The 23007-nt window shown below is 47.4% G+C and overlaps 1 protein-coding gene and 1 long non-coding RNA gene across 6 annotated transcripts in view; one reads left to right on the top strand and one right to left on the bottom strand.

Annotated features, from left to right (window-relative positions):
* The window catches only part of PRIMA1 (proline rich membrane anchor 1), a 44211-nt gene extending 35067 nt beyond the window's left edge, over positions 1–9144 (bottom strand). For 3 of the 5 annotated variants that reach the window (XM_075614468.1, XM_075614465.1, XM_075614469.1), the window contains exons 1-2: positions 8609–9144; positions 4312–4434 (exon numbers count right to left, since the gene is read on the bottom strand). In XM_075614468.1, the coding sequence (XP_075470583.1) occupies positions 4312–4401 (90 nt within the window). In that variant the 5' untranslated portion in view covers positions 4402–4434; positions 8609–9144. Of the gene's footprint in view, positions 1–4311; positions 4435–4917; positions 5326–8608 lie in introns of those variants that run through there. The other 2 variants (XM_075614466.1, XM_075614467.1) reach the window with 2 other exon arrangements.
* On the top strand, positions 935–22122 carry LOC142502865 (uncharacterized). Its single transcript, XR_012803877.1, has 4 exons — positions 935–960; positions 18146–18196; positions 19185–19320; positions 22003–22122. It is a non-coding gene; the product is annotated as an uncharacterized LOC142502865 (long non-coding RNA).
* The last annotated feature ends 885 nt before the right edge of the window (positions 22123–23007 follow it).

Here is a 23007-nt window from a genome sequence, read left to right as displayed (position 1 = left end):
GGAGAGTGTGTGAGCGAGAGAAGGGGGAGGGAGAAAGAGGGGGGATGAGTGAGAGAGAGAGGTGGAGCTTGAAAGAGAGCGCGGGGTGAGGGGAGGGAGTAAAAGAGAGGGGCGCGGGGGTGTAAGGAGAGGAAGAGTGTAAGATGGGGAGAGTGAGCGAGAGAGAGGGAAGAGAAATAGAGGGGTGAGAGTGGGGGCCTCGCAGGCTGTCCAGAGGACCCCATAGGAAAGCTGTTGGCAGCCCAGACGCCCATCCCTGTACACAGCGCGCCGCGGCAGTAATACACAGAAAATAATAATATAACACATAATAAGACCAAGCGCTTCAGACATAAAAGTAACATTAGGAGTCCCTCCCCCGAAGAGCTGACACTCTAAGTTGCTTTGTAAAACCCAAACTACACAACTGTGATAACAATCAATGCATCTTCACAGCTGTTGTGTGTGTGTGTGTGTGTGTATGTGCGCGTGTGCGTGCGTCTGGCTATAGCCAAACTCTGCATTTCTATGTCTCTATCACAATTTATGGTGTGCTGGGAGTATATATTTTAAATGCTGTTTTTAGTACATGTTTAATGAGAATTTAAACAAATGATCCTGTTTTATTGGCTCTTAATAGTGCAGGCTTGGCAAATAAAAAAAAAAGACGATAGTTAAAAATAACAGGCTACAATATAAATACTGACCAAGTGTACACTGCGTGTTAAATATAGAAAGTACGGGAAGGTTTCTTCAGTGAGCTGCATAAACATTTCTTTATCGAAGCAGAAAGAAGAGTTTGATGAGCAAAGAAAATCTGAATCAGAATCGCCACTCTTAAAAATAGGGAGAGACAATGAGAGCACTCACCTTCCTAACGGGAATGTTTTATTTATTTATCTAACAGTTACGTGAGGTAGAAAGTATGCCGATTCCTGGAATATTCCATGCACGAATATGTATTATAACCATCGGACTCAGGTGAGACCATTCATCTGAACAGTCTTTCTCACAAGACCCAGCGCCTCACACTTTCGGGAATTACCCCTTCGTTTTTACCTTATAACTTAAAAGGAAACCGACACCCTACTGAGTCGGCCATTTTTACGGCTTCCCGCATAAATTGACTAAAATTATATTTAAAATACAAATGTAAGGTATAGAATGTATATGTTACCGTTACACAACAAAACGCACAATATTTAAATCTCTCATTGCGTTCGGATTTGGTGCTATGAGAATACACCTTCACGAATCCCGTGGTCGCCATAACTTTACAATTATCGTTTATTTGTGACGTGCCAGCACATTCCGCAGCGTGTTACATGGGGGTACGCGCCATTTAGTTATAATGCGGGACGTAGAAATCCCGTATGAATGTGTGACATCACAATGACTGGCGCTTCCAGCTGGAAATCTCCCGCTTTGTTTTTTATCATCTTTGCGCTTGGCTGGGCACGGAAAAGCCCACTGAACTAACAAGTAGCGGTGGGAGAAAAAGAAACGCCTACAGGCGTAAAGTGTCCTAACTTTATTATTTTAATCATTTAGTAAGGCGTCATCTGTCGGGAAAGGTAATTATGACACCCGAGTACAATTCTATTACATTTCTATCACTGATTTCATTACAGTTATTTTAAGTTCATGCATTTCACGTCAACGCGCTAAAATACGGATCATTATGCGTCCTGACCGACCTTTCCGGGACAAAGGGACACGTCAATGAAATAAGGGACAATCCCGTATATACAGAGCGTCTGGGAACAATACCCATGTGACACTAGACCACTGTACCGTGTACAATATATCTGGAAGCTTTGTGGATAATCTCATATGTATATCATAAACTGACCATCTAACACAGGGGTGGCCAACTCGTTCTCAAGGACCACCTCTGCTGAAGCAGGAATATCCTGAAAACCTGACCTGTTGGTGGCCCCTGAGGACCGGAGTCGGCTGCCCCTTATCTAACAGCTTCAAGGTAATTTGTTTCTGTTCATTTTCAGAGCTTTACGGAAACAATCCATCTTAGTTTTTTTTCCCATGAGTGGTTGAAAATAATATATATTTTTTAATATTTACAAATGTTCTTAGACCTTTTGCTGCCAGAGGGGTCTGCAATGCATGTATGGCAGAGAAACAAAAAGACAGGGTTTGGTTATTAATACAAGGTGTACCGGCTATAGCATTTTTATTTATTTCAACAGCATTGTGTCCTCATACACATAAATGTACACACAGACATACTCCTACACATGGACAAACTAATACTCATACACATACTCATACACAAACATACTCATACATATACTCATACCGATACCCATACACATACCGATACACAAACACATACTCATACACATACTCATACACAAACTGATACACATACTCATACTCATACACATACTCATACCGATACACATATACATACTCATACCCATACACATACTGATACACATACACAAACTGATACACATACATACTCATACATATACTTATACCGATACACGTACATATACTCATACCGATACACATACCCATACAAATACTGATACACATACTCATACCCATACACATACCGATACACATACACATACTCATACCCATACACATACTGATACACATACTCATACCCATACACATACTGATGCACATACACATACTGATACACATACACATACTCATACCCATACACATACTGATACACATACACATACTGATACACATACACATACTGATACACATACACATGAATCCGTTCTGGGAGTAGCGTGGGATAGTGAAACCGTTGTAAAGCGAGTCCCATGTTAATCAGTGGCGGTGAGCGTTGGATAACGCATTCCGGCATCGGATAACGGCCCATAGGGAGGCATTGTAAAGCGTTGGATGTGCCATTCGTTGTAAAGTGAAACGCTGGATAACGAGGACTACCTGTACTCATACTGATACACATACAGATACTCATACACATACATATTACATAGAACAGTTATTGTCAGGTTAACATTGTGTACAAAAGCAGGAACAAAAAGACACAGCACTACTTCCCAATAGAATAGATCAAAAAAGGTCAAAAAGGTCAAGGTTCCACCTTGATAAAGAGCTAACGCTTGAAACGTGTAGGTGTGAGCCTCCTGCCTGTGTATGCTGTTTTTTTCTCCATGATTCTAATAAATTAGCTTTTTTCCACTTTGGGAACGCTCTCCTTTTTTGATCTATCCTATTGTGAAGTAGTGCTGTGTCTTTTTGTTCCTGTTTTTGTACTCGAGGAAAGACGGAAGCACACCTGTACCTGAGGACGTGGAATACCACCCAAGGATGCTGCACTATACGTGAGTCCTTGAGATATATCTCATTCATCATTTCATCACGCTATATTATATACTGTACTGTATGTGTCTGGACACTTTATTGTGTGTATACAGGCATACCCCGCATTAACGTACGCAATGGGACCGGAGCATGTATGTTAAGCGAAAATGTACTTAAAGTGAAGCACTACCTTTTTCCCACTTATCGATGCATGCACTGTACTGCAATCGTCATATACGTGCATAACTGATGTAAATAACGCATGTGTAACATGCTCTATAGTCTCCCCGCTTGCGCACAGCTTCGGTACAGGTAGGGAGCAGGTATTGCTGTTCAGGACGTGCTGACAGGCGCATGCGCGAGCTGCCGTTTGCCTATTGAGCGATATGTACTTACTCGCGAGTGTACTTAAAGTGAGTGTCCTTAAACCGGGGTATGCCTGTACCTTACTACAGTGCCAAGTGGGTGAATTGATTATATGTGAGATTGCCTTGTTATTCTGATACCAAAAGGGTACTTCATCTATGGATTCTTATCACTTCCATGGTTATAGTTTCTTGCTTATGTGCTGAGTATTCCACAATGTGTTTGTGAGCGTAACATTGTGTACAGTCATTTGTATTGTCAAAAGAAATTCTGCATATATTGAAAATAACTATTTTGAATGATTAATCTTTGCAAGTGTGGCTCAAATAATTAAGAGTCACTTACTCTTTTCCTACAGGTTTGTCTCTTAAACGATCTTTTGAATCCTTTTAATGCCTGGAGAGGCAACATATTACAGAGACAGGTGCTGAAGGGGTTAAACTTGTGGCCAGTTTAGATAAGAGAGACAGTAACAGACCTATACCCAGAGCATGCACCCCCCATCCCTCTGCTGCACTGCTTACACTGCAGAAACTTTCAATTTAAATAATGCAACACGCTCACAAGAGCAGACTCAATCCATTTCTACACCGCAAACATTGCAAATGAATATTTTATAGCGCTATAATAAACAAATACACATCTGTGCCTTACCTGGAGGAATCCAAAGAGGGGTACTGTCAGAGAGTGAAGCAGGAGAGACGGCCAGACAGAGCAGGGCAGGAACACATCCCTGATCTGCATAACTCCTCTTAGCTCTGCTCACACCCTATGGAACTAAACATAAATACGGGGATATATTATACACGGGAAACAAAGCTAATCAGATACACAGAAATATCTACACTGCTATACATTATGTATGTATATACTGATAAACCCAATACACAAGACAAACACACGTACAAAAGACCTATTTGAATATTTTAGACTTATTGACGGGCCATCAAATACTTAAAGAAATAAGTTCAAATACACAATTGTATATATATTTTGTATGAAAAAAACTGTGTATATATAAATATATATATATATATATATATATACACTGTATGCATGTGTCTGCTGTTTATTTATACAATAAAAATGTAGCATGAAAAAAACACGCATTAGTCAGCCTATAAATATTCGTAGACAAAAACAATAATTACACAGATATCAAGTTCCATACAAATACACATGCTGGGGAGCCAAGTCCTTCCTGCCTCAGGGATCCCTATTTCTATGCAATGCTGTCACAAGATGCTGAGTGCTGCTGACCTGCCGGGGAATGATGGCTGTATCGGCTTGTGAGCGGATAACATCATATTGCACAAACTTCACCTGCTCGGATGTTCTGCCCTTCCCCACACCTTCTTAAGTGATTTCTTTCAGATGATGCTGCAAAATCGTTCCCAAACTCCGCTGGTAAATACAGTGTAAGCACATCCCCTCCCAGACTGAGATGCATAATGCAAACAGAATCCTCCGCCAGATAGGGACACAAGTCCCATTGTGTGTGGGTGCTTGGGTGTCTCTGAGTGACACCAATCTTTCCCATGCAAACTCCACGCTTACTTATTGATGTGGCCCCAAAACATGTGTGGTGTTATTACTAGAATATTATCTATCAACAGCTCTAGGGGTTATTAGCAGAGTATCTCTAGGGGTTATTAGAAGAGTATCTCTAAGGGTTATTAGAATAGTATCTCTAGAGGTTATTAGTAGAGTATCTCTAGGGGTTATTAGCAGAGTATCTCTAGGGGTTATTAGCAGAGTATCTCTAGGGGTTATTAGAAGAGTATCTCTAGGGGTTATTAGCAGAGTATCTCTATGGGTTATTAGCAGAGTATCTCTAGGGGTTATTAGAAGAGTATCTCTAGGGGTTATTAGCAGAGTATCTCTAGGGGTTATTAGAAGAGTATCTCTAGGGGTTATTAGAAGAGTATCTCTAAGGGTTATTAGAATAGTATCTCTAGGGGTTATTAGTAGAGTATCTCTATGGGTTATTAGCAGAGTATCTCTAGGGGTTATTAGCAGAGTATCTCTATGGGTTATTAGCAGAGTATCTCTAGGGGTTATTAGAAGAGTATCTCTAGGGGTTATTAGAAGAGTATCTCTAAGGGTTACTAGAAGAGTATCTCTAGGGGTTATTAGCAGAGTATCTCTAGGGGTTATTAGCAGAGTATCTCTAGGGGTTATTAGCAGAGTATCTCTAGGGGTTATTAGCAGAGTATCTCTAAGGGTTACTAGAAGAGTATCTCTAGGGGTTATTAGAATAGTATCTCTAGGGGTTATTAGCAGAGTATCTCTTGGGGTTATTAGCAGAGTATCTCTAGGGGTTATTAGCAGAGTATCTCTAGGGGTTATTAGCAATTAGCAGAGTATCTCTAGGGATCATTAGAAAATTGTTTCTATTAACAGCATTTGTTTGGGAAACTAGTGCTTAATATTGGGGGAGGGGTAACATTGGAAGTAATACCCATCACCTAGCAGAAACAGGATGGTGCTCCATTAACTCTTTGATTTCCAGTGGGCCGGTAATGCAGTTGGAAAGCTGTATGTTGCTGGTTCCACTCACCCCATTACCACTTTAACTAAATACAATGAAAGCACTCAGACATGTAACACCGTTGCTACCATTTGTTAAGCATGATCAGAATTGTTTTTTTTTATTTACATGTTTCCTAGTTTTGTGTGGATGTCTCGCAGTGACAAATACGACACAATGTACTATTCACTGAAGCTAGTAAAAGGCTTTTACTCACCTAATGAAAGATTACGGTTCCAAACTTACAGTGATCAGATTGGAGTCATAAAGTCATATTTATTGGTTATAATGTATTTGCCAATATATATATGTGTGTGTGTGTGTCATGCTAACAGTGTATGTATGTATGTTTGTATAGGTATATATATATATATATATATATATACAGTATATATATATATTTATATATATATATATTTATAAAATAAGTATGTCATGCTATACACACACACACACACACGCACGCACGCACGCACACACACACACACACATATATGTGTATATATATATAAAATATATATATCATGCTATAAGTGGTCCTGCATACACGACAATGATTGTACAGTATTTGTTGTTTTAGTGCAGAATGTACATAGCCCATACACTTGCATTTCCTCCACAATTAGGATATATAGGGAAAAGCTATATAATTGCATACAGTAACTCAATGACACTAAATAAATACATTTGACTGGACTGCATCCAGGATACCCGCACACTGTTCAATATTTCTCTCGCTATATTAGTGACAGGGAGTAATATGAAACTTTGGGATCAATTAAAGTTTTTGCTCCAAGTGAGGAAGAAACATCATATTGAAAAATATCACCGATTTCTAATGTAATTTTTCTTTTAAAAAGAAGACTATTTAGCAGTGCCAAAACAAGAGGTGCTGGCAAACATCATGGCAAGTGACTTAAATGTGCGTTCATGTGCCTGATGGGATGTAATAATGCTGTGAGATGCTGGCACATACTGTACCTAGCCACTCCTTGATTACTTTATATGCAATAATGTAAATGGGGTAAGAGGTGTACACAGGGGTACACGCAGGGGTGTATGCAGAGGCGCCCCCCCCCCCCCGCCCGCAGTGCGCTAACTAAGCCATCAGTAACATATACAGTAGAATCATTCCATATAAAGTGCGTTTAGAAGTTTGTTAACCATTTCACTGACAATATGTTGAGGAGAAGTTTGGCAGTTACTGTGAGGTTGAAGCTGGTTTAGTGCGTGGCAAACTTATCATACTCATTACATTCACCGTAAGCGAAACTGGTGATACTCCGCACCACTCACTATCATCCACGTTCAGCTAATTGAATAAGAATGAGTTGTTTTTTTAATTTTTTTTTAATTGTCGGGCATCAAAAGCAATATTCCTTCCAGTCAGTGCCATGTTTCCATAAATCAATTTTAAAAATGACATGTATCTGTGCTCTGTCACAGCATCAAAAAGAAGGTCAGATTCACGGCGGATACCATTAAAAAAACATCAGAAAACAAAAAGTGATGATTTTCAAAACAGAAAATCACCTGAAAAGGGTAAAATAGATAGAAATATGTGTTATTTGGTAATGCAGCAAAAATAGACAAATTGGCGTTTGTTTTTTTGGGCAACGAACCCAAACCCCCAAAGTGTTTGCTGTATCTTACCCCCAAAGTGTTTGCTGTGTGCATCTTACCCCCATCTTACCCCCAAAGTGTTTGCTGTGTGCACCTTACCCCCATCTTACCCCCAAAGTGTTTGATGTGTGCACCTTACCCCCATCTTACCCCCAAAGTGTTTGATGTGTGCACCTTACCCCCATCTTACCCCCAAAGTGTTTGCTGTGTGCACCTTACCCCCATCTTACCCCCAAAGTGTTTGCTGTGTGCACCTTACCCCCATCTTACCCCCAAAGTGTTTGCTGTGTGCATCTTACCCCCATCTTACCCCCAAAGTGTTTGCTGTGTGCACCTTACCCCCATCTTACCCCCAAAGTGTTTGCTGTGTGCATCTTACCCGCATCTTACCCCCAAAGTGTTTGCTGTGTGCATCTTACCCCCATCTTACCCCCAAAGTGTTTGCTGTGTGCACCTTACCCCCATCTGACCCCCAAAGTGTTTGCTGTGTGCATCTTACCCGCACCTTACCCCCAAAGTGTTTGCTGTGTGCACCTTACCCCCATCTTACCCCCAAAGTGTTTGCTGTGTGCATCTTACCCCCATCTTACCCCCAAAAGTGTTTGCTGTGTGCATCTTACCCGCACCTTACCCCCAAAGTGTTTGCTGTGTGCACCTTACCCGCATCTTACCCCCAAAGTGTTTGCTGTGTGCACCTTACCCCCAAAGTGTTTGCTGTGTGCATCTTACCCCCACCTTACCCCCAAAGTGTTTGCTGTGTGCACCTTACCCCCAAAGTGTTTGCTGTGTGCGCCTTACCCTCAGGGGTGCTCCTGGCGTCCGCTCACATGCTGCCTCTCCGGGTACATACTACTCCAGGCTCCTGTCCCCAGGGGGAGTTTGCAGTGAGGAGGGGGCTCGGGTGGGCTCCCATGTCTCATATCTCAGCCTCACCCGAGCTGGGCTGCATTGCGCTACAGCCCGTGCACTTCTCCCTGCCGCTCTGCTGCACAACTAGCGCCCCAGACGCACATGCACCCTGAGGTGTCTGCACCCAACGTGAGCCTTCAACAGTCCCCAGCACAGACCTCCAGGGCAAAGCCAAGGTGGGATTCCTCGCAGCAAGGTAACAGCACCCCTTGCACCCTGAAAACTGCGAAAAAGGGCAAACACAAAACAAAAAGTGCAGGTTAAATAAAGCGCAGAATCAGCACCAGGGCGCAAAGCGTGATCGCAACCTCCTCCCTGTGCGCTGTCCCCTGCGCGCTGCAGCCAGTCCTCAGCCCAGCGAGCGCACCGTGTGCCTGCCCCTCACTGTGAGTTTATTATTCCATTTCTCCAATGCCACATGTCCCTAGATAGGTGGAGGGGAGAGGGGAGGAGGAGAGGAGGGGCTGCTCCCTTCATGCAGGAGGGGGCACGTGCAGGTTGGCGGGGGGGGGGAGGGGGCACGTGCAGGTTGGTGGGGTGGAGGGGGCACATGCAGGAGGGGGGGAGCACATGCAGGTTGGTGGTGGGGGGAGGGAGCACATGCAGGTTGGTGGGGGGGGAGGGAGCACATGCAGGTTGGTGGGGGGGAGGGAGCACATGCAGGTTGGGGGGGGAGGGAGCACATGCAGGTTGGTGGGGGGGAGGGAGCACATGCAGGTTGGTGGGGGGGAGGGAGCACATGCAGGTTGGTGGGGGGAGGGAGCACATGCAGGTTGGTGGGGGGGAGGGAGCACATGCAGGTTGGTGGTGGGGGGGAGGGGCACATGCAGGTTGGTGGGGGGAGGGAGCACATGCAGGTTGGTGGGGGGGAGGGGGCACATGCAGTTTGGTGGGGGGAGGGGGCACATGCAGGTTGGTGGGGGGGAGGGGGCACATGCAGGTTGGTGGGGGGCGGGGGCACATGCAGGTTGGTGGGGGGCAGGGGCACATGCAGGTTGATGGAGGGGAGGGGCACATGCAGGTTGGTGGGGGAGCGGGCACATGCAGGTTGGTGGGGGGCAGGGGCACATGCAGGTTGGTGGGGGGCGGGGGCACATGCAGGTTGGTGGGGGCAGGGGCACATGCAGGTTGGGGGAGGGGAGGGGCACATGCAGGTTGGTGGGGGGAGGGGGCACATGCAGGTTGGTGGGGGGGAGGGGGCACATGCAGGTTTGTGGGGGGGGAAAGCACATGCAGGTTGGTGGGGGGGAGGGAGCACATGCAGGTTGGTGGGGGAGGGAGCACATGCAGGTTGGTGGGGGGGAGGGAGCACATGCAGGTTGGTGGGGAGGGGGCACATGCCTGTTGGTGGGGGGGAGGGAGCACATGCAGGTTGGTGGGGATGGGGCACATGCCTGTTGGTGGGGGGGAGGGAGCACATGCAGGTTTGTGGGGGGGGAGCACATGCAGGTTGGTGGGGGAGGGGGCACATGCAGGTTGGTGGGGGGCAGGGGCACATGCAGGTTGGTGGGGGGTAGGGGCACATGCAGGTTGGGGGGGGCAGGGGCACATGCAGGTTGGTGGAGGGGAGGGGCACATGCAGGTTGGTGGGGGAGGGGGCACATGCAGGTTGGTGGGGGGAGGGGGCACATGCAGGTTTGTGGGGGGGAGGGGGCACATGCAGGTTTGTGGGGGGGGGGAAGCACATGCAGGTTGGTGGGGGGAGGGAGCACATGCAGGTTGGTGGGGGAGGGAGCACATGCAGGTTGGTGGGGGGCAGGGGCACATGCAGGTTGGTGGGGGGGAGGGGGCACATGCCTGTTGGTGGGGGGGAGGGAGCACATGCAGGTTTGTGGGGGGGGGAGCACATGCAGGTTGGTGGGGGGGAGGGAGCATATGCAGGTTGGTGGGGGGGAGGGGCACATGCAGGTTGGTGGGGGAGGGGGCACATGCAGGTTGGTGGGGGGCAGGGGCACATGCAGGTTGGTGGGGGGCGGGGGCACATGCAGGTTGGTGGGGGGCGGGGGCACATGCAGGTTGGTGGGGGCAGGGGCACATGCAGGTTGGTGGAGGGGAGGGGGCACATGCAGATTGGTGGGGGGGAGGGGGCACATGCAGGTTTGTGGGGGGTAGGGGGCACATGCAGGTTTGTGGGCCGGGAAGCACATGCAGGTTGGTGGGGGGGAGGGAGCACATGCAGGTTGGTGGGGGAGGGAGCACATGCAGGTTGGTAGGGGGGAGGGAGCACATGCAGGTTGGTGGGGGGGAGGGGGCACATGCCTGTTGGTGGGGGGGAGGGAGCACATGCAGGTTTGTGGGGGGGGAGCACATGCAGGTTTGTGGGGGAGGGGGCACATGCAGGTTGGTGGGGGGCAGGGGCACATGCAGGTTGGTGGGGAGCAGGGGCACATGCAGGTTGGTGGGGGCAGGGGCACATGCAGGTTGGTGGAGGGGAGGGGAACATGCACATTGTGGGGGGAGGGGGCACATGCAGGTTGGTGGGGGGGAGGGGGCACATGCAGGTTTGTGGGGGGGAGGTGGCACATGCAGGTTTGTGGGGGGGGGAAGCACATGCAGGTTGGTGGGGGGGAGGGAGTACATGCAGGTTGGTGGGGGAGGGAGCACATGCAGGTTGGTGGGGGGGAGGGAGCACATGCAGGTTGGTGGGGGGGAGGGGGCACAAGCCTGTTGGTGGGGGGGAGGGAGCACATGCAGGTTTGTGGGGGGGGGCACATGCAGGTTGGTGGGGGGGAGGGAGCACATGCAGGTTGGTGGGGAGGAGGGAGCACATGCAGGTTGGTGGGGGGGAGGGAGCACATGCAGGTTGGTGGGGGGGGAGGGGCACATTTCTGTTGGTTGGGGGTAGGGAGCACATGCAGGTTGGTGGGGGGGAGGGAGCACATGCAGGTTGGTGGGGGGAGGGGCACATGCAGGTTGGTGGAGGGGAGTGTCAGGGTAATTTATGACAGGTTGTAATTTACACCAAATATACCTGGGTTGAACTGGTGCGAGACTTAGATATGATAAAATATAATTTATTCCTTGAAAAAGGTGAACACACGAGATTATACAAATAACAGACAAAATATGGACACTCACTTAAGATGGATTGATGAAACAGTCAAATCTAGACTGGCAATTCATACAGCAATCTTCATAATCCCAAGACACGAAAGACGATAGCCATAGGCTGAGCCTGGGTCTTATACAATTATTTCCCATTGAACACAACCTAAACCCAGCTCCTCTCATAAATCAGTGGTGAGGTTGACAGTTTTCCTCAGAGTAAAACTCCTCCCACCCAAGGACGTTTAAAAACTGCTTTTCCTATCTAAATAACTTCATAACTTCAGTTCAGTAATACTTACTGGCACGCGAGACATATTAATACATTCCGGCACGCGAGACATATTAATACATTCCGGCACGCATGACGCTCCCAATGAGACTAAATATTACCGTGTAATACTAAAATTAAGAGAGATATTAATATCTGTCGCTTAGGACCTGCTACACATCATGTGTTTGTAATCGTTATGTGCGAATCAGTCCCACGAATACACATATGTAGCTTTTAGCACGTTCAGCCGAGGACATCTCATAATATTCTTATATTTAATAAGGTCACTCATTCTGATATTTGCTTGCGTAACCGCACCCCTGGCCCCCATCAATACATCCTTTGAAGCAGGGACCCCTGGGTAGTGAACATTTGTCACCTGGTGTTAGATTTCACACTCAATGCCCCAGACCTCCTGTCCTTGCTGTCTCCCAGCAATATATGTTAACATACACCAAACCCCCTCTGTACCTTTTCACACCCAAACTTCAATCAAGCCTTTTGAAGCTCAGATATTTCTGAAAAGACACACCACATTTGTATTTTCTTAAACTGTAGCTCATTAACCCCTTAAGCCCCAGTGTGTGTTTGGTGCAGACACTGACCCAGAAACAATACATTTATACAGGGGAATAAACATTTGGATATTGAAGCAAGGCAAAACACATTACTGGACCTCAGTCCAGTTAACCCCTTGCTTCCCTGATGAGAGTAGAGGGTGGCCAAATGGGGGTGTAACCCCTTTAATCCCGGGCCAAATCCTCTCTATCGTCACACCTCCCCTGCTCAATGGGTGCCTGGTGCCCCAGCTGCCTTCCCTGGCACTGGGACACCACTGGCACCCTTGAAGCACTCAATAAGTCCTGAGGGGTTGGCCTGGCAAAATTGTCCTCCGGCATTGTCCAGTACATTGTCCTGGCCACAGTGGATAGTGAAGTCCAGATCCTGCGGAGCAGGGCTCCACCGTGGCCGCCGGGTATTCTCCTTTGCCTCCCTCTGCCCCCCACCCAGTGCCTGGTGAACCAAGTCCATGGTGAAGGGGCCCCTTTGCAGACCAGGCTGCACACTGCCCAGAGGCTGGCATGTCTCTGCACCAGTAAGAGACCAGCTATCAAGCACAGACCGTCGCTTTCCTGTCAACCAAGTCTGGGAAAGAGCTATGTCACTATCCTGTAGGGACCCTACCTGCCCTGGCCCTGTGCCCACCTGTTGCTGCTCTGCTATACCCCTGACTCTCCTCCCTGGAGTCAGGGTGAGTCTGCGACTTGGTCTGGCTTACCTCGCTGGTCCCCGCAGAGACCGCCGCCTTCATTGGTCCCGATTGCAGGGGGACCAGAGTGGCCGCCACCGGCATCATCTGGGCCGGGAAGCAACGGGTTGCCGCCGCAGCAGCGCCCGGGGTTGGCACAGGGGGAACGATGCAGGACCGGGGTCCCAGGTCTTTGTGGAGAAACACAGCTCCATGCAAACCAGGTAACATAACCCCCTCCCGCAATCCCTGTCCCTCCCCCCACTCAGAAAGGGCTCCGGCACTTTGCCAGAATCGCAGCTCTTCCGCCGCCGCCGCCATGGGCGAGCCCCGGGTAGCTGCTGCAGCAGTACCTGGCTTTGATGCAGGGTTGCCGGCGTGGATTGTGGGGCTCCGGTCATCGCGGGGAATCGCCGACTCTGCCAAACAATGTGAAACACCCACCTCCCACACACCCCAACCCTCCCCCCAAATAAAATTGCCGCCGGCAGGATGCCGGAGTGGCGGCTTCTTCTCCGCCGCCGCCGGTTCTCTGCCGGGATCAGGTGGATGGCCGCCACTCTCCGCCGCTGTTGCCGATGCAGCCCATCCAGGTTCTCCAGGAGACGTCCCGAGGAGGGTTGTCGCCCTGGCTGGGCGGGAGCCATCAGAAGATGCCGCTAACTGGGTCATCTGTTCCGCAGCTCATGAGCGCTGGCCCTGAGGGGCTTTTTTGCCCGACCACGCACGGTCCGGGCACCGGGCATTATTGTGGCCCATTTGTTGGAAGTGCCGCAGCGCCTGCTGGAGCTTCTCCGCCACCGGTGGACTAACCCCAGTAAGGGGCAACGGAGTCCAGAGTGGAGATGCTTGAGCACCGGGCTCTGGGAGGGGATAAGCGGGTCGGTGTGGTACCGACGCCAGGACCTGGGTCCACTTCGCCGGGAACCATGTTTTGCCCAACACACACACCAGTGCTAGCTCTTTCAGGGAAAATGGACGGGCCACCGCAACGGCCGTTACCTCTCCTGGTGCAAGACTTCTGTGGTCTCCGAGACTACCCGCTCCCTCCACAAGTCTCTGCCGTCCCGGAGCTGGGTCCATTCCCTGCTCTCCGGGCGGTTTGATGGTTACAGTGGCTGCAGCTGTGGATCTTTGCTCAGCCTGCCGGGTTTCATGCTCGCCGATCGCTGCCTCTCTCTCAGCCTTGCCGGCTGCTGGTCCCCGCGCCGACTTGATGCACTCCTCCGGTCTCGGTGCCTGGCTCCAGTCAGACGGATGGCCGGCACTTTGGTTCTGGAGGCAATGCTTCTCACAAATAGGGGAACAGTGAGGAGGTGCCATATCTTGTGTTATATGTTGTACACTGTGTGTTCAATATCATTTCTTGAAAAAGGTGAACACACAAGATATACAAATAACAGACAAAATATGGACACTCACTTAAGATGGAATGATGAAACAGTCAAATCTAGACTGGCAGTTCATACAGCAATCTTCATAATCCCAAGACACGAAAAGACAATAGCCGTAGGCTGAGCCTGGTTCTTATACAGTTATTTCCCATTGAACACAACCTAAACCCAGCCCCTCTCATAAATCTGTGGTGAGGTTGAGAGTTTTCCTCAGAGTAAAACTCCTCCCACCCAGGACGTTTAAAAACTGCTTTTCCTATCTAAATAACTTCATAACTTCAGTTCAGTAATACTTACTGGCACGTGAGACATATTAATACATTCCGGCACGCATGACGCTCCCAATGAGACTAAATATTACCGTGTAATACTAAAATTAAGAGAGATATTAATATCTGTCACTTAGGACCTGCTACACATCATGTGTTTGTAATCGTTATGTGCGAATCAGTCCCACGAATACACATATGTAGCTTTTAGCACGTTCAGCCGAGGACATCTCATAATATTCTTATATTTAATAAGGTCACTCATTCTGATATCTGCTTGCGTAACCGCACCCCTGGCCCCCATCAATACATCCTTTGAAGCAGGGACCCCTGGGTAGTGGACATTTGTCACCTGGTGTTAGATTTCACACCCAATGCCCCAGACCTCCTGTCCTAGCTGTCTCACAGCAATATATGTTAACATACACCAAACCCCCTCTGTACCTTTTCACACCCAAACTTCAATCAAACCTTTTGAAGCCCAGATATTTCTGAAAAGACACACCACATTTCTATTTTCTTAAACTGTAGCTCATTAACCCCATAAGCCACAGTGTGTGGTGCACACACTGGCCCAGAAACAATACATTTATACAGGGGAATAAACATTTGGATATTGAAGCAAGGCAAAACACATTACTGGACCTCAGTCCAGTTAACCCCTTCCTTCCCTGATGAGAGTAGAGGGTGACCAAATGGGGGTGTAACCCCTTTAATCCCGGGCCAAATCCTCTCTATCGTCACAGGGAGGGGGCACATGTAGGTTGGTGGGGGGAGGCACATGGCTGTTGGTGGAGGGGAGAGACCACATGGCTGTTGGAGGGGAGGGAGCACGTGGCTGTTGGTGGAGGGAGGGGGCAAATGCAGGTTGGTCGGGGGGAGGGAGCACATGCAGGTTGGTGGAGGGGGGGGGCGCATGCAGGTTGGTGGAGGGAGGGGGTACTTGCAGGGTGGTGAGGGGGATGGGGCACATGCAGGTTGGTGGAGTGGAGGGGGCACATGCAGGTTGGTGGAGGGAGGGGGTTCTTGCAGGTTGGTGGAGGGAGGGGGCACATGCAGGTTGGTGGAGGGAGGGGGCACATGCAGGTTGGTGGGGGGGAGGGAGCACATGCAGGTTGGTGGAGGGGAGGGGGCACATGCAGGTTGGTGGAGGGGAGGGGGCACATGGCTGTTGGTGGGGGGGAGGGGGCACATGCAGGTTGGTGGAGGGGAGGGGGCACATGCAGGTTGGTGGAGGGGAGGGGGCACATGGCTGTTGGTGGGGGGGAGGGGGCACATGCAGGTTGGTGGAGGGGAGGGGGCACATGCAGGTTGGTGGAGGGGAGGGGGCACATGCAGGTTGGTGGGGGGGAGGACTCATTGAGGGTCAGTGATGTGTTGTAGTCAGGGACATTCTGAGGAACATGTTTCTAACAATCAGGGAGATATTTACTTACATTTATTAGAGTTGTATGGGAGATATCTACTAAGTGTGGCAACTCGCAAATTGGGGCACTGCTTCAAATACAGGAGGCAATTGTATCTCTTTGCGCCCCTTTGTGTCAATGTATGCAGACGGGTTGCTGCATTGCGTCAGTGACGCCAGAGTGGGGGTGTCTGCAGGAGCGGCAGAAAGGTGGAAGCCGACACAGGCAAGTACCTTCCCATTAAGCCCGAGAGCACGGCAAAATTATATGGAGTGGAAATTTTTGCCGCCCCCAAATTTTCCTGTTTTAGGCCCGGGCATAACGGGAAGTCTGACACTGATTGTACCTAAAATACCTCTAATGGGAATACTGTGTGTTTAATGTTTGTCGGTATTTTACTCTCTCGCGCAACAATTCGAGCTTCATAAACCCCATAAATGTTTTGTTTTTTTAGGATGTGCCACTTGCACCCCGGGTTAGAATCATACACTCCATGCAACTGAGGCAGCTTGTTGTATCATATATCCATATTCAGGGTGCTGCCCAGTACACCCCCAATAATATGGAATGCCTGAACCCCAAATAGACACATGGCCAAGCGTCACTAACCCGCAGGCCCATTTAAGTTAGGCCACGCCGCGTCTTGCTCAAGGTCACAAGGAGCTGGTATCGGGCTTATATTGGACCAGGTTCTCCAATTAGAAGCAATGCCACTTCCTGTTTGGGCAATTAACGTAATCTCCATGTAGTGTAAATGTCACTAGATTGACTAATATATCTACCTCATCCATCCAACAAATGGCATTGTAATGATAATACACAGCATTGCATATCGGATGCGTGGCAGACAGCCACGAAACGCTGGATACGGATAAACAGGCTCTGTCCCTGGGAGGTGACAGTAAGGCCTTGGTCCCGCTGCGGCCGCGGGCCACCAGATGCTTGCCTCCATTTTGGATGTCCCCGCTGGCTCCTTCCGGCTTGAGCTACAAGGAGCTTGTGTTTTCGGCGAGTGTCGCGTCACGTGACACGCAAGGGAGCCAATCCGAGTTCCCCCTCTGCTCCCCCCCGCTCCGATTTCCCCCCTCTGCCCAATCCCCGTTCCGATTTCCCCCTTGCTCCGATTCACTCCCCCCCGTGTGTATTTGCCTGTGTGGGTGAGTGCCTGAGTGTGTGTGTGAGTGCCTGTGTGTGCGTGAGTGCCTGTGTGTGAGTGAGTGCCTGTGTGTGTGAGTGGAGGGGAGCAGGGAAGGAGCTGCAGGTGTGTGTCCCGGTTTTTTTTGTTAACTTTTGGCCGGCTCGGGAGGAGGAAGGGGTGATGCGCGAGAGGCAGAAAATTTGTATCTTCCGCTCCCTACAGACCGCAAGTAGCGGTCAATTGCCTGTCAGCGCGCCGCCTGTCTGCAGTGCGGGCACGCTGACTGAGGGTGCAGGGCCTTAGTCTAATGCTTTGCGGGTCTCTGGATGCAGTGTTGCTTACCGTTATCTTTCTTCCCTGATTATCCTTCATATTTCATGGTTCAAGAATGCCACGGGCCGTGTTTAATCCACGTCAGGCAACATTTCTGTTCTACAACACAGCTTATAAACCATTTTGTAAGCTTTCCAAATGAATAGTGTATTTCTGTATTTACTAAGTGAGAATTCTGTTTGGTGAGAAACAGGAATATTAAGGTTATGTTTTTTAGTCAATTAAAATACACGTTCAAATTGCCTAATTTCTTAAGGATTTTGTGCAATCGCCTTAATGTATCTTGATTGTTCGGTTACATAGGTTTTTTTATTACAGGGTGGACACGAGATGTGAACGCTTTTCATGCTTGCTGGTGATTTCCTGGAGGTATTTCAGCAATTGTTCACGACACAGATGATAATAGTATGCACCATCTGAATACGTGGCTCTGTATGAAAGGAAACGTGGCTGAAGGGCTTTCCAAGCCAAAATATTCCAGCCAGTTCTCTTTTCATTCAAGGACCACAATGAGTTCATGTCTAATGGGCTATACTTTTTCAGTTATTAGCATATGCATGTTCTGTGTGAATCAATGAGGACGTTTTAGGTAAGAATCTGTTCCATTACACTCCTAGCACTCACACTACACAATTACTTCTTGATATAACATAACACTATCAATATATTCCTGGCCACTATTTAATGGTTAACCATGTCATTGCCAGACATTGCAAAGCAGGCGTTTCTTACTCTATTGGGATTAATGAGACAGGCAACAAACTGTTAATTTCAGCATTATTCATAACTGTACATAATGGCTCTAATAAACATTTCACATATTAATAAGAGACAGTGACCTTTTAAATATCACTCTTGGAATGCTATTGCTGTATGTCCATTTTTTGTGTGTGAAGCCATTGCTGGAACCAAGGTGATTATCACCGTGTACGAATGTGTGGAGCCTTGTGGTTGAAGCAGCTGGCATGAAAATGAACACGCTGTAATATAAAGCAAATGTATTATGAGTAACCACGACTATGAGTCCAACATGCTTCTTCTGTTTACATATCAGGGCAGCTCCAATAATTACAGCTGTGCTGAGACACTCAGCATAATAGAAACATGTTACCCTGGAAATTTGGACTGTTTCTTTAATGTATTTGCATGTCAAGTGGGAAACGTGTCTTAAAGCCCTGTGCTGCCTCTGTCTGACCTTGGGCAAGCCTCTTTATTCTCTGTGTTCCTCAGGTGCAGATTAGAAGATGTTTGCAACATAAATTACTGTGTGTCTGTTGTATTGTTCAGCTGTGTACAGTGCTATGTATACTAGAAGCCTTATGAACAGAAATAATACCATCATTCATATTTTTCCCAGTTGTTGGAATGAATGGGTTTGAACAGCAGAGCCTGTCACTCTAGATCTAGACGGTTTTATGGTGCGTTTAGCACAAGGACACATCAGAAATAACGAAAACGACCACTTCCCAAGGACATCCTCTGTGATTACCGAGGTTTGTAACCTACCATCGACTTGATTGGTAATTACATTTATACGCATCCATCAATTATCTCAATTTAAGAGTGATTTAATTTGTTTCATCAGTGTGTATACCACTTGATGCAACCCTAATCTGCTCTGCCTGTTTACAAATGATGCTGGAAATGGCCAAAGTTATCCATCAGCACCATTAAAGCTGCAGACCGAGCAATATCCTAAGTGTGGGGTTTTGGGGTTTTTTTGTGAGAAAATACTTGTAGCTTTTTTTTTTATTTTTAAACAACTCTGAATTACATTTTTTATGTATTATAATGTAAGAAACATTTTTTGTTTCTGTAGCAACCATTTACAAAGTCACACCCCCTTCCTCTTCTGAAACAGGCTCTGGCACACCCCTTTTTGAGCCCTGCTCTCTCTAGCAGTTCACCAATTGTATCTAGTGACTGCCTGGTCACATGATCTTCCACACAGAACTTTGCATTTTTGGTCCTCTTCTGCTGCACTGACAGCCATTTAGAGAACCCCCGAGCCGAATCTTCGATCACAGAATGGATCGATTGGCAATTTAGCTCATTACTTATCATTGTGTGGATTGTATGCACATATTAAAGGGATTTTTTTTTTAATGGCCGTTAGAACTGCAGCTTTAACTTCTCTGCAGCTACAATAATCACCAGGTCTAGCAATACTTGTTCCAGTCTATCTCATGTACACAATTGAAAAAGACTAGGAGCAGAAGCCAGTCTGGGCCATATTTCTGTGATACTGGAAGTGTCCATGCTCTGCGAGAGACTCAGACCTGCAGCACGGATTAACGCGCTGTGTTATCTGCCATTCATGTGGGATTGCAATGTGTAAATCCGCACCGGATACTGAATCTCCGCCTTACTCCCATATCCAATGGGCGGTGACTGTCTCCCCTTGCTCAGGAAGATTTCAGATTTCCTCTTCTTCCAACTGAATGGAGCTGACATCTTTCCCAGCATTAGGAAGACGGTTTCACAGTACATGGAATAGGGACCTTAATCCCTCTATGGCAGTGGAGTATGTCGGGCACTATTGGAATCACTGTACCTTTCTGTTCTTGATAAGAGTGATGTTGGTCGTCTAAATGTTCCTATAATTCGCTACTTGAGCCCAGGAACATCCATGTGTTCAGTGTTCTGACCCGGCTGGCGCTCTCCCTACAATACATTTCCTTCGGGGACAAGAATATTTGCCTTTCAGAATTAATTTGCTGCGTCTTATCCTCATTTCAAGACGTTGTTATCCTCTGCTTGTGATTTCTCATTCCCCAGCAGCAGATTATTCTCAAGCAGAAGATTATGACTCTGGCTCAGGTTAAAGAGTAACATGGGGTGTACTACGGAAATAACAGTATTCACGTAAATACAAAAATGTGTTTTAAGAACAGTAAAACTGCGGAGCATAAATAAGGAAAATAGTTACGTTTAGGCACCGACTGACAGATCCTACATGCAGACAGCTGGCAGCGGGTCTCCCCGGCCTGGTGGCTGAGAATGATACTGTGGGGCTCTGCTGAACGGGGGTGGAACAGATTGTTGTCACTCTTCAATGACAAATGTTGTGACAACATAAGCCGTATCTGGCTTTGGGAATGAAATGGGGACTGTGGGATTGTGCTGTGTATGACTGTACTTCGGAGGAATTGACTTTAAGTTGTGACCTTCAAACTTATTTGTGTTCTGTAATACTAACTAAAAGAAAATAAAAAACATGTTTTAATCTCATGAAGGACACGATAGTGACTAAAATGTAATCAGCTGAATCCTCAGCCGGAGCTTACACCGTTTATGCATTTTCCCCTAGCTCTTTCTATCCATTATTCTCTCGTGCTCTGGAAACTATACGTTTATAAATAAACACAACCTATTGCCTGATAAACTCAAATCAATCACACATTATATAAACAAAATACATCTGATATTAAGCCCTTTTCAGAGGAAGCCATCCAAAATGTGGGAACCCAATTCTGTACTATTATGTGAGGTGTCTGTATGTCTGTATTAAAATTACAGAGGGCGTCAAGAACACCCTGAGAGGGGAGGGTGGCGGGAGTGGGAGGGAGGGGGAGGGTGGCGGCAGTGGGAGGGTGGCGTGAGTGAGAGGGGAGGGTGGTGTATTCATGGAACCGGCAGAGTTAGTGAGGCCAATACAGTAAGGCAGGTGTGTTCCACTCCGGCACTCAAGCCCCGCCCCCCAACAGGTCAAAGACTAAACCTCTGAGCCACCTGTGCTGAAGCAGGGACTGATTGAGCCACCCGTGCTGAAGCAGGGATAGCCTGACAACCTGACTTGGTGGGGGGGGGGGGAGCTTGAGTACCCGTACAGTAAGGGAATGAAAAACTGCTTGGGATAGACACAAGTCTCTTCTAAGTATGACAAACCGATGGCTCTGTAGGGTTCCGAGGTGTCATCACTGAGTGGACAATAGTAAGTGGGCCAAATGGTTCTTATCTGCTGTCCAGTTCTACATCCATCTCTGGTGATATCTGATGGGTGTATGGAAACGCTTTGTTTGGAGTTACTTTGCCTAATTTTGGAATTAAAATGTTCTCTGAAGTTCTTAAATCCAATTGTGAAAAGTCACACGAGACAAGAAGGATGTCTGATAAAGCATCACAACAGATATGGTACAAAGGGCGAGATAACGTTGTAACTATTCTACTTCCAGGCAGATCAACACGTGAATTCAACCTAACAAGCATATCGTTCATGCCAATATACTAATAACGGAGAACAAGAAACCAATGCAACAGACTCAATCCTAGGTGTTCGGGGTGATGCGGCAAACTGCAGGATGTAGCTGAATAATTTATTAAATGATTCAATAATTAATAAAAGTCATCAGAAACACTATTGAAATCTAATCTACAGTACTTACTAGTATTTTGCTTATTATGAAGAACATGCATAAAATTACCTTGTTATATGTGAATCGTTTCAGGTAGCAAAGTCATTTTAGAACAGACCTGATGCAAAGAGAGACATTCGCCTGGCATGTGTTTGTGCAGATGTGCCACGGTACTGTACTTTGTTACAGTGCCTACCTATATGGGCACCCGTTTGTGATGTGGGGGGTGTGTACAGTTACTCTGCGCACATATTATAATGGAACGTACTGAATTCTGTGTCTTTGTTGCATTATTTCATCCTTCTGCCCTTGTGCTAAACCCTTCCTGGTAAACAACCTGACTTTACTAGTCACATTCTTACATTTTATATGGTTATGAGCAAAACACACTTTTTTTTGTTTGATACTTTGCCGCATTGTCTCAATGTTTGACATGTGCCGGTCGTGTAACTTCCTAGAGGCACTGGTAGTTTAACAGTAGGAGCCAAAGGAGGGTGGGTTGCCGGTCCGGTCCTTTGTTTCATGTAGTAACAGAGGAGGGAGTAGGGGGTGTGATGCCTCGTACCCAGTAGGAGCTGTAACTGTTCTCTAATGGCTGATTGAGAAGTACGTTCATATAACAAAACAGCAATCCCACCCATTTCATTCCCCCTTTTTTTATAGAATGGGATCCAGGGGGTCCCAGAGCTGAACCAAGCTATTTGTGTACTGGTATTACTGGTATTACTGGCGTACTGAAATTGCTGGTATTACTGGTATACTGGAATTACCACTATTAATACCAGTTACTAAATTGTGGTTTTACATCATATGAGCCGTCATTTG

The sequence above is a fragment of the Ascaphus truei genome, chromosome 9 (assembly GCF_040206685.1).
Source record: "Ascaphus truei isolate aAscTru1 chromosome 9, aAscTru1.hap1, whole genome shotgun sequence".
Taxonomy (NCBI): Eukaryota; Metazoa; Chordata; class Amphibia; order Anura; family Ascaphidae; genus Ascaphus; species Ascaphus truei.
The sequence above is the reverse complement of the archived record's forward strand: the minus strand, read 5'-3'. Positions and strand labels throughout refer to the sequence as shown.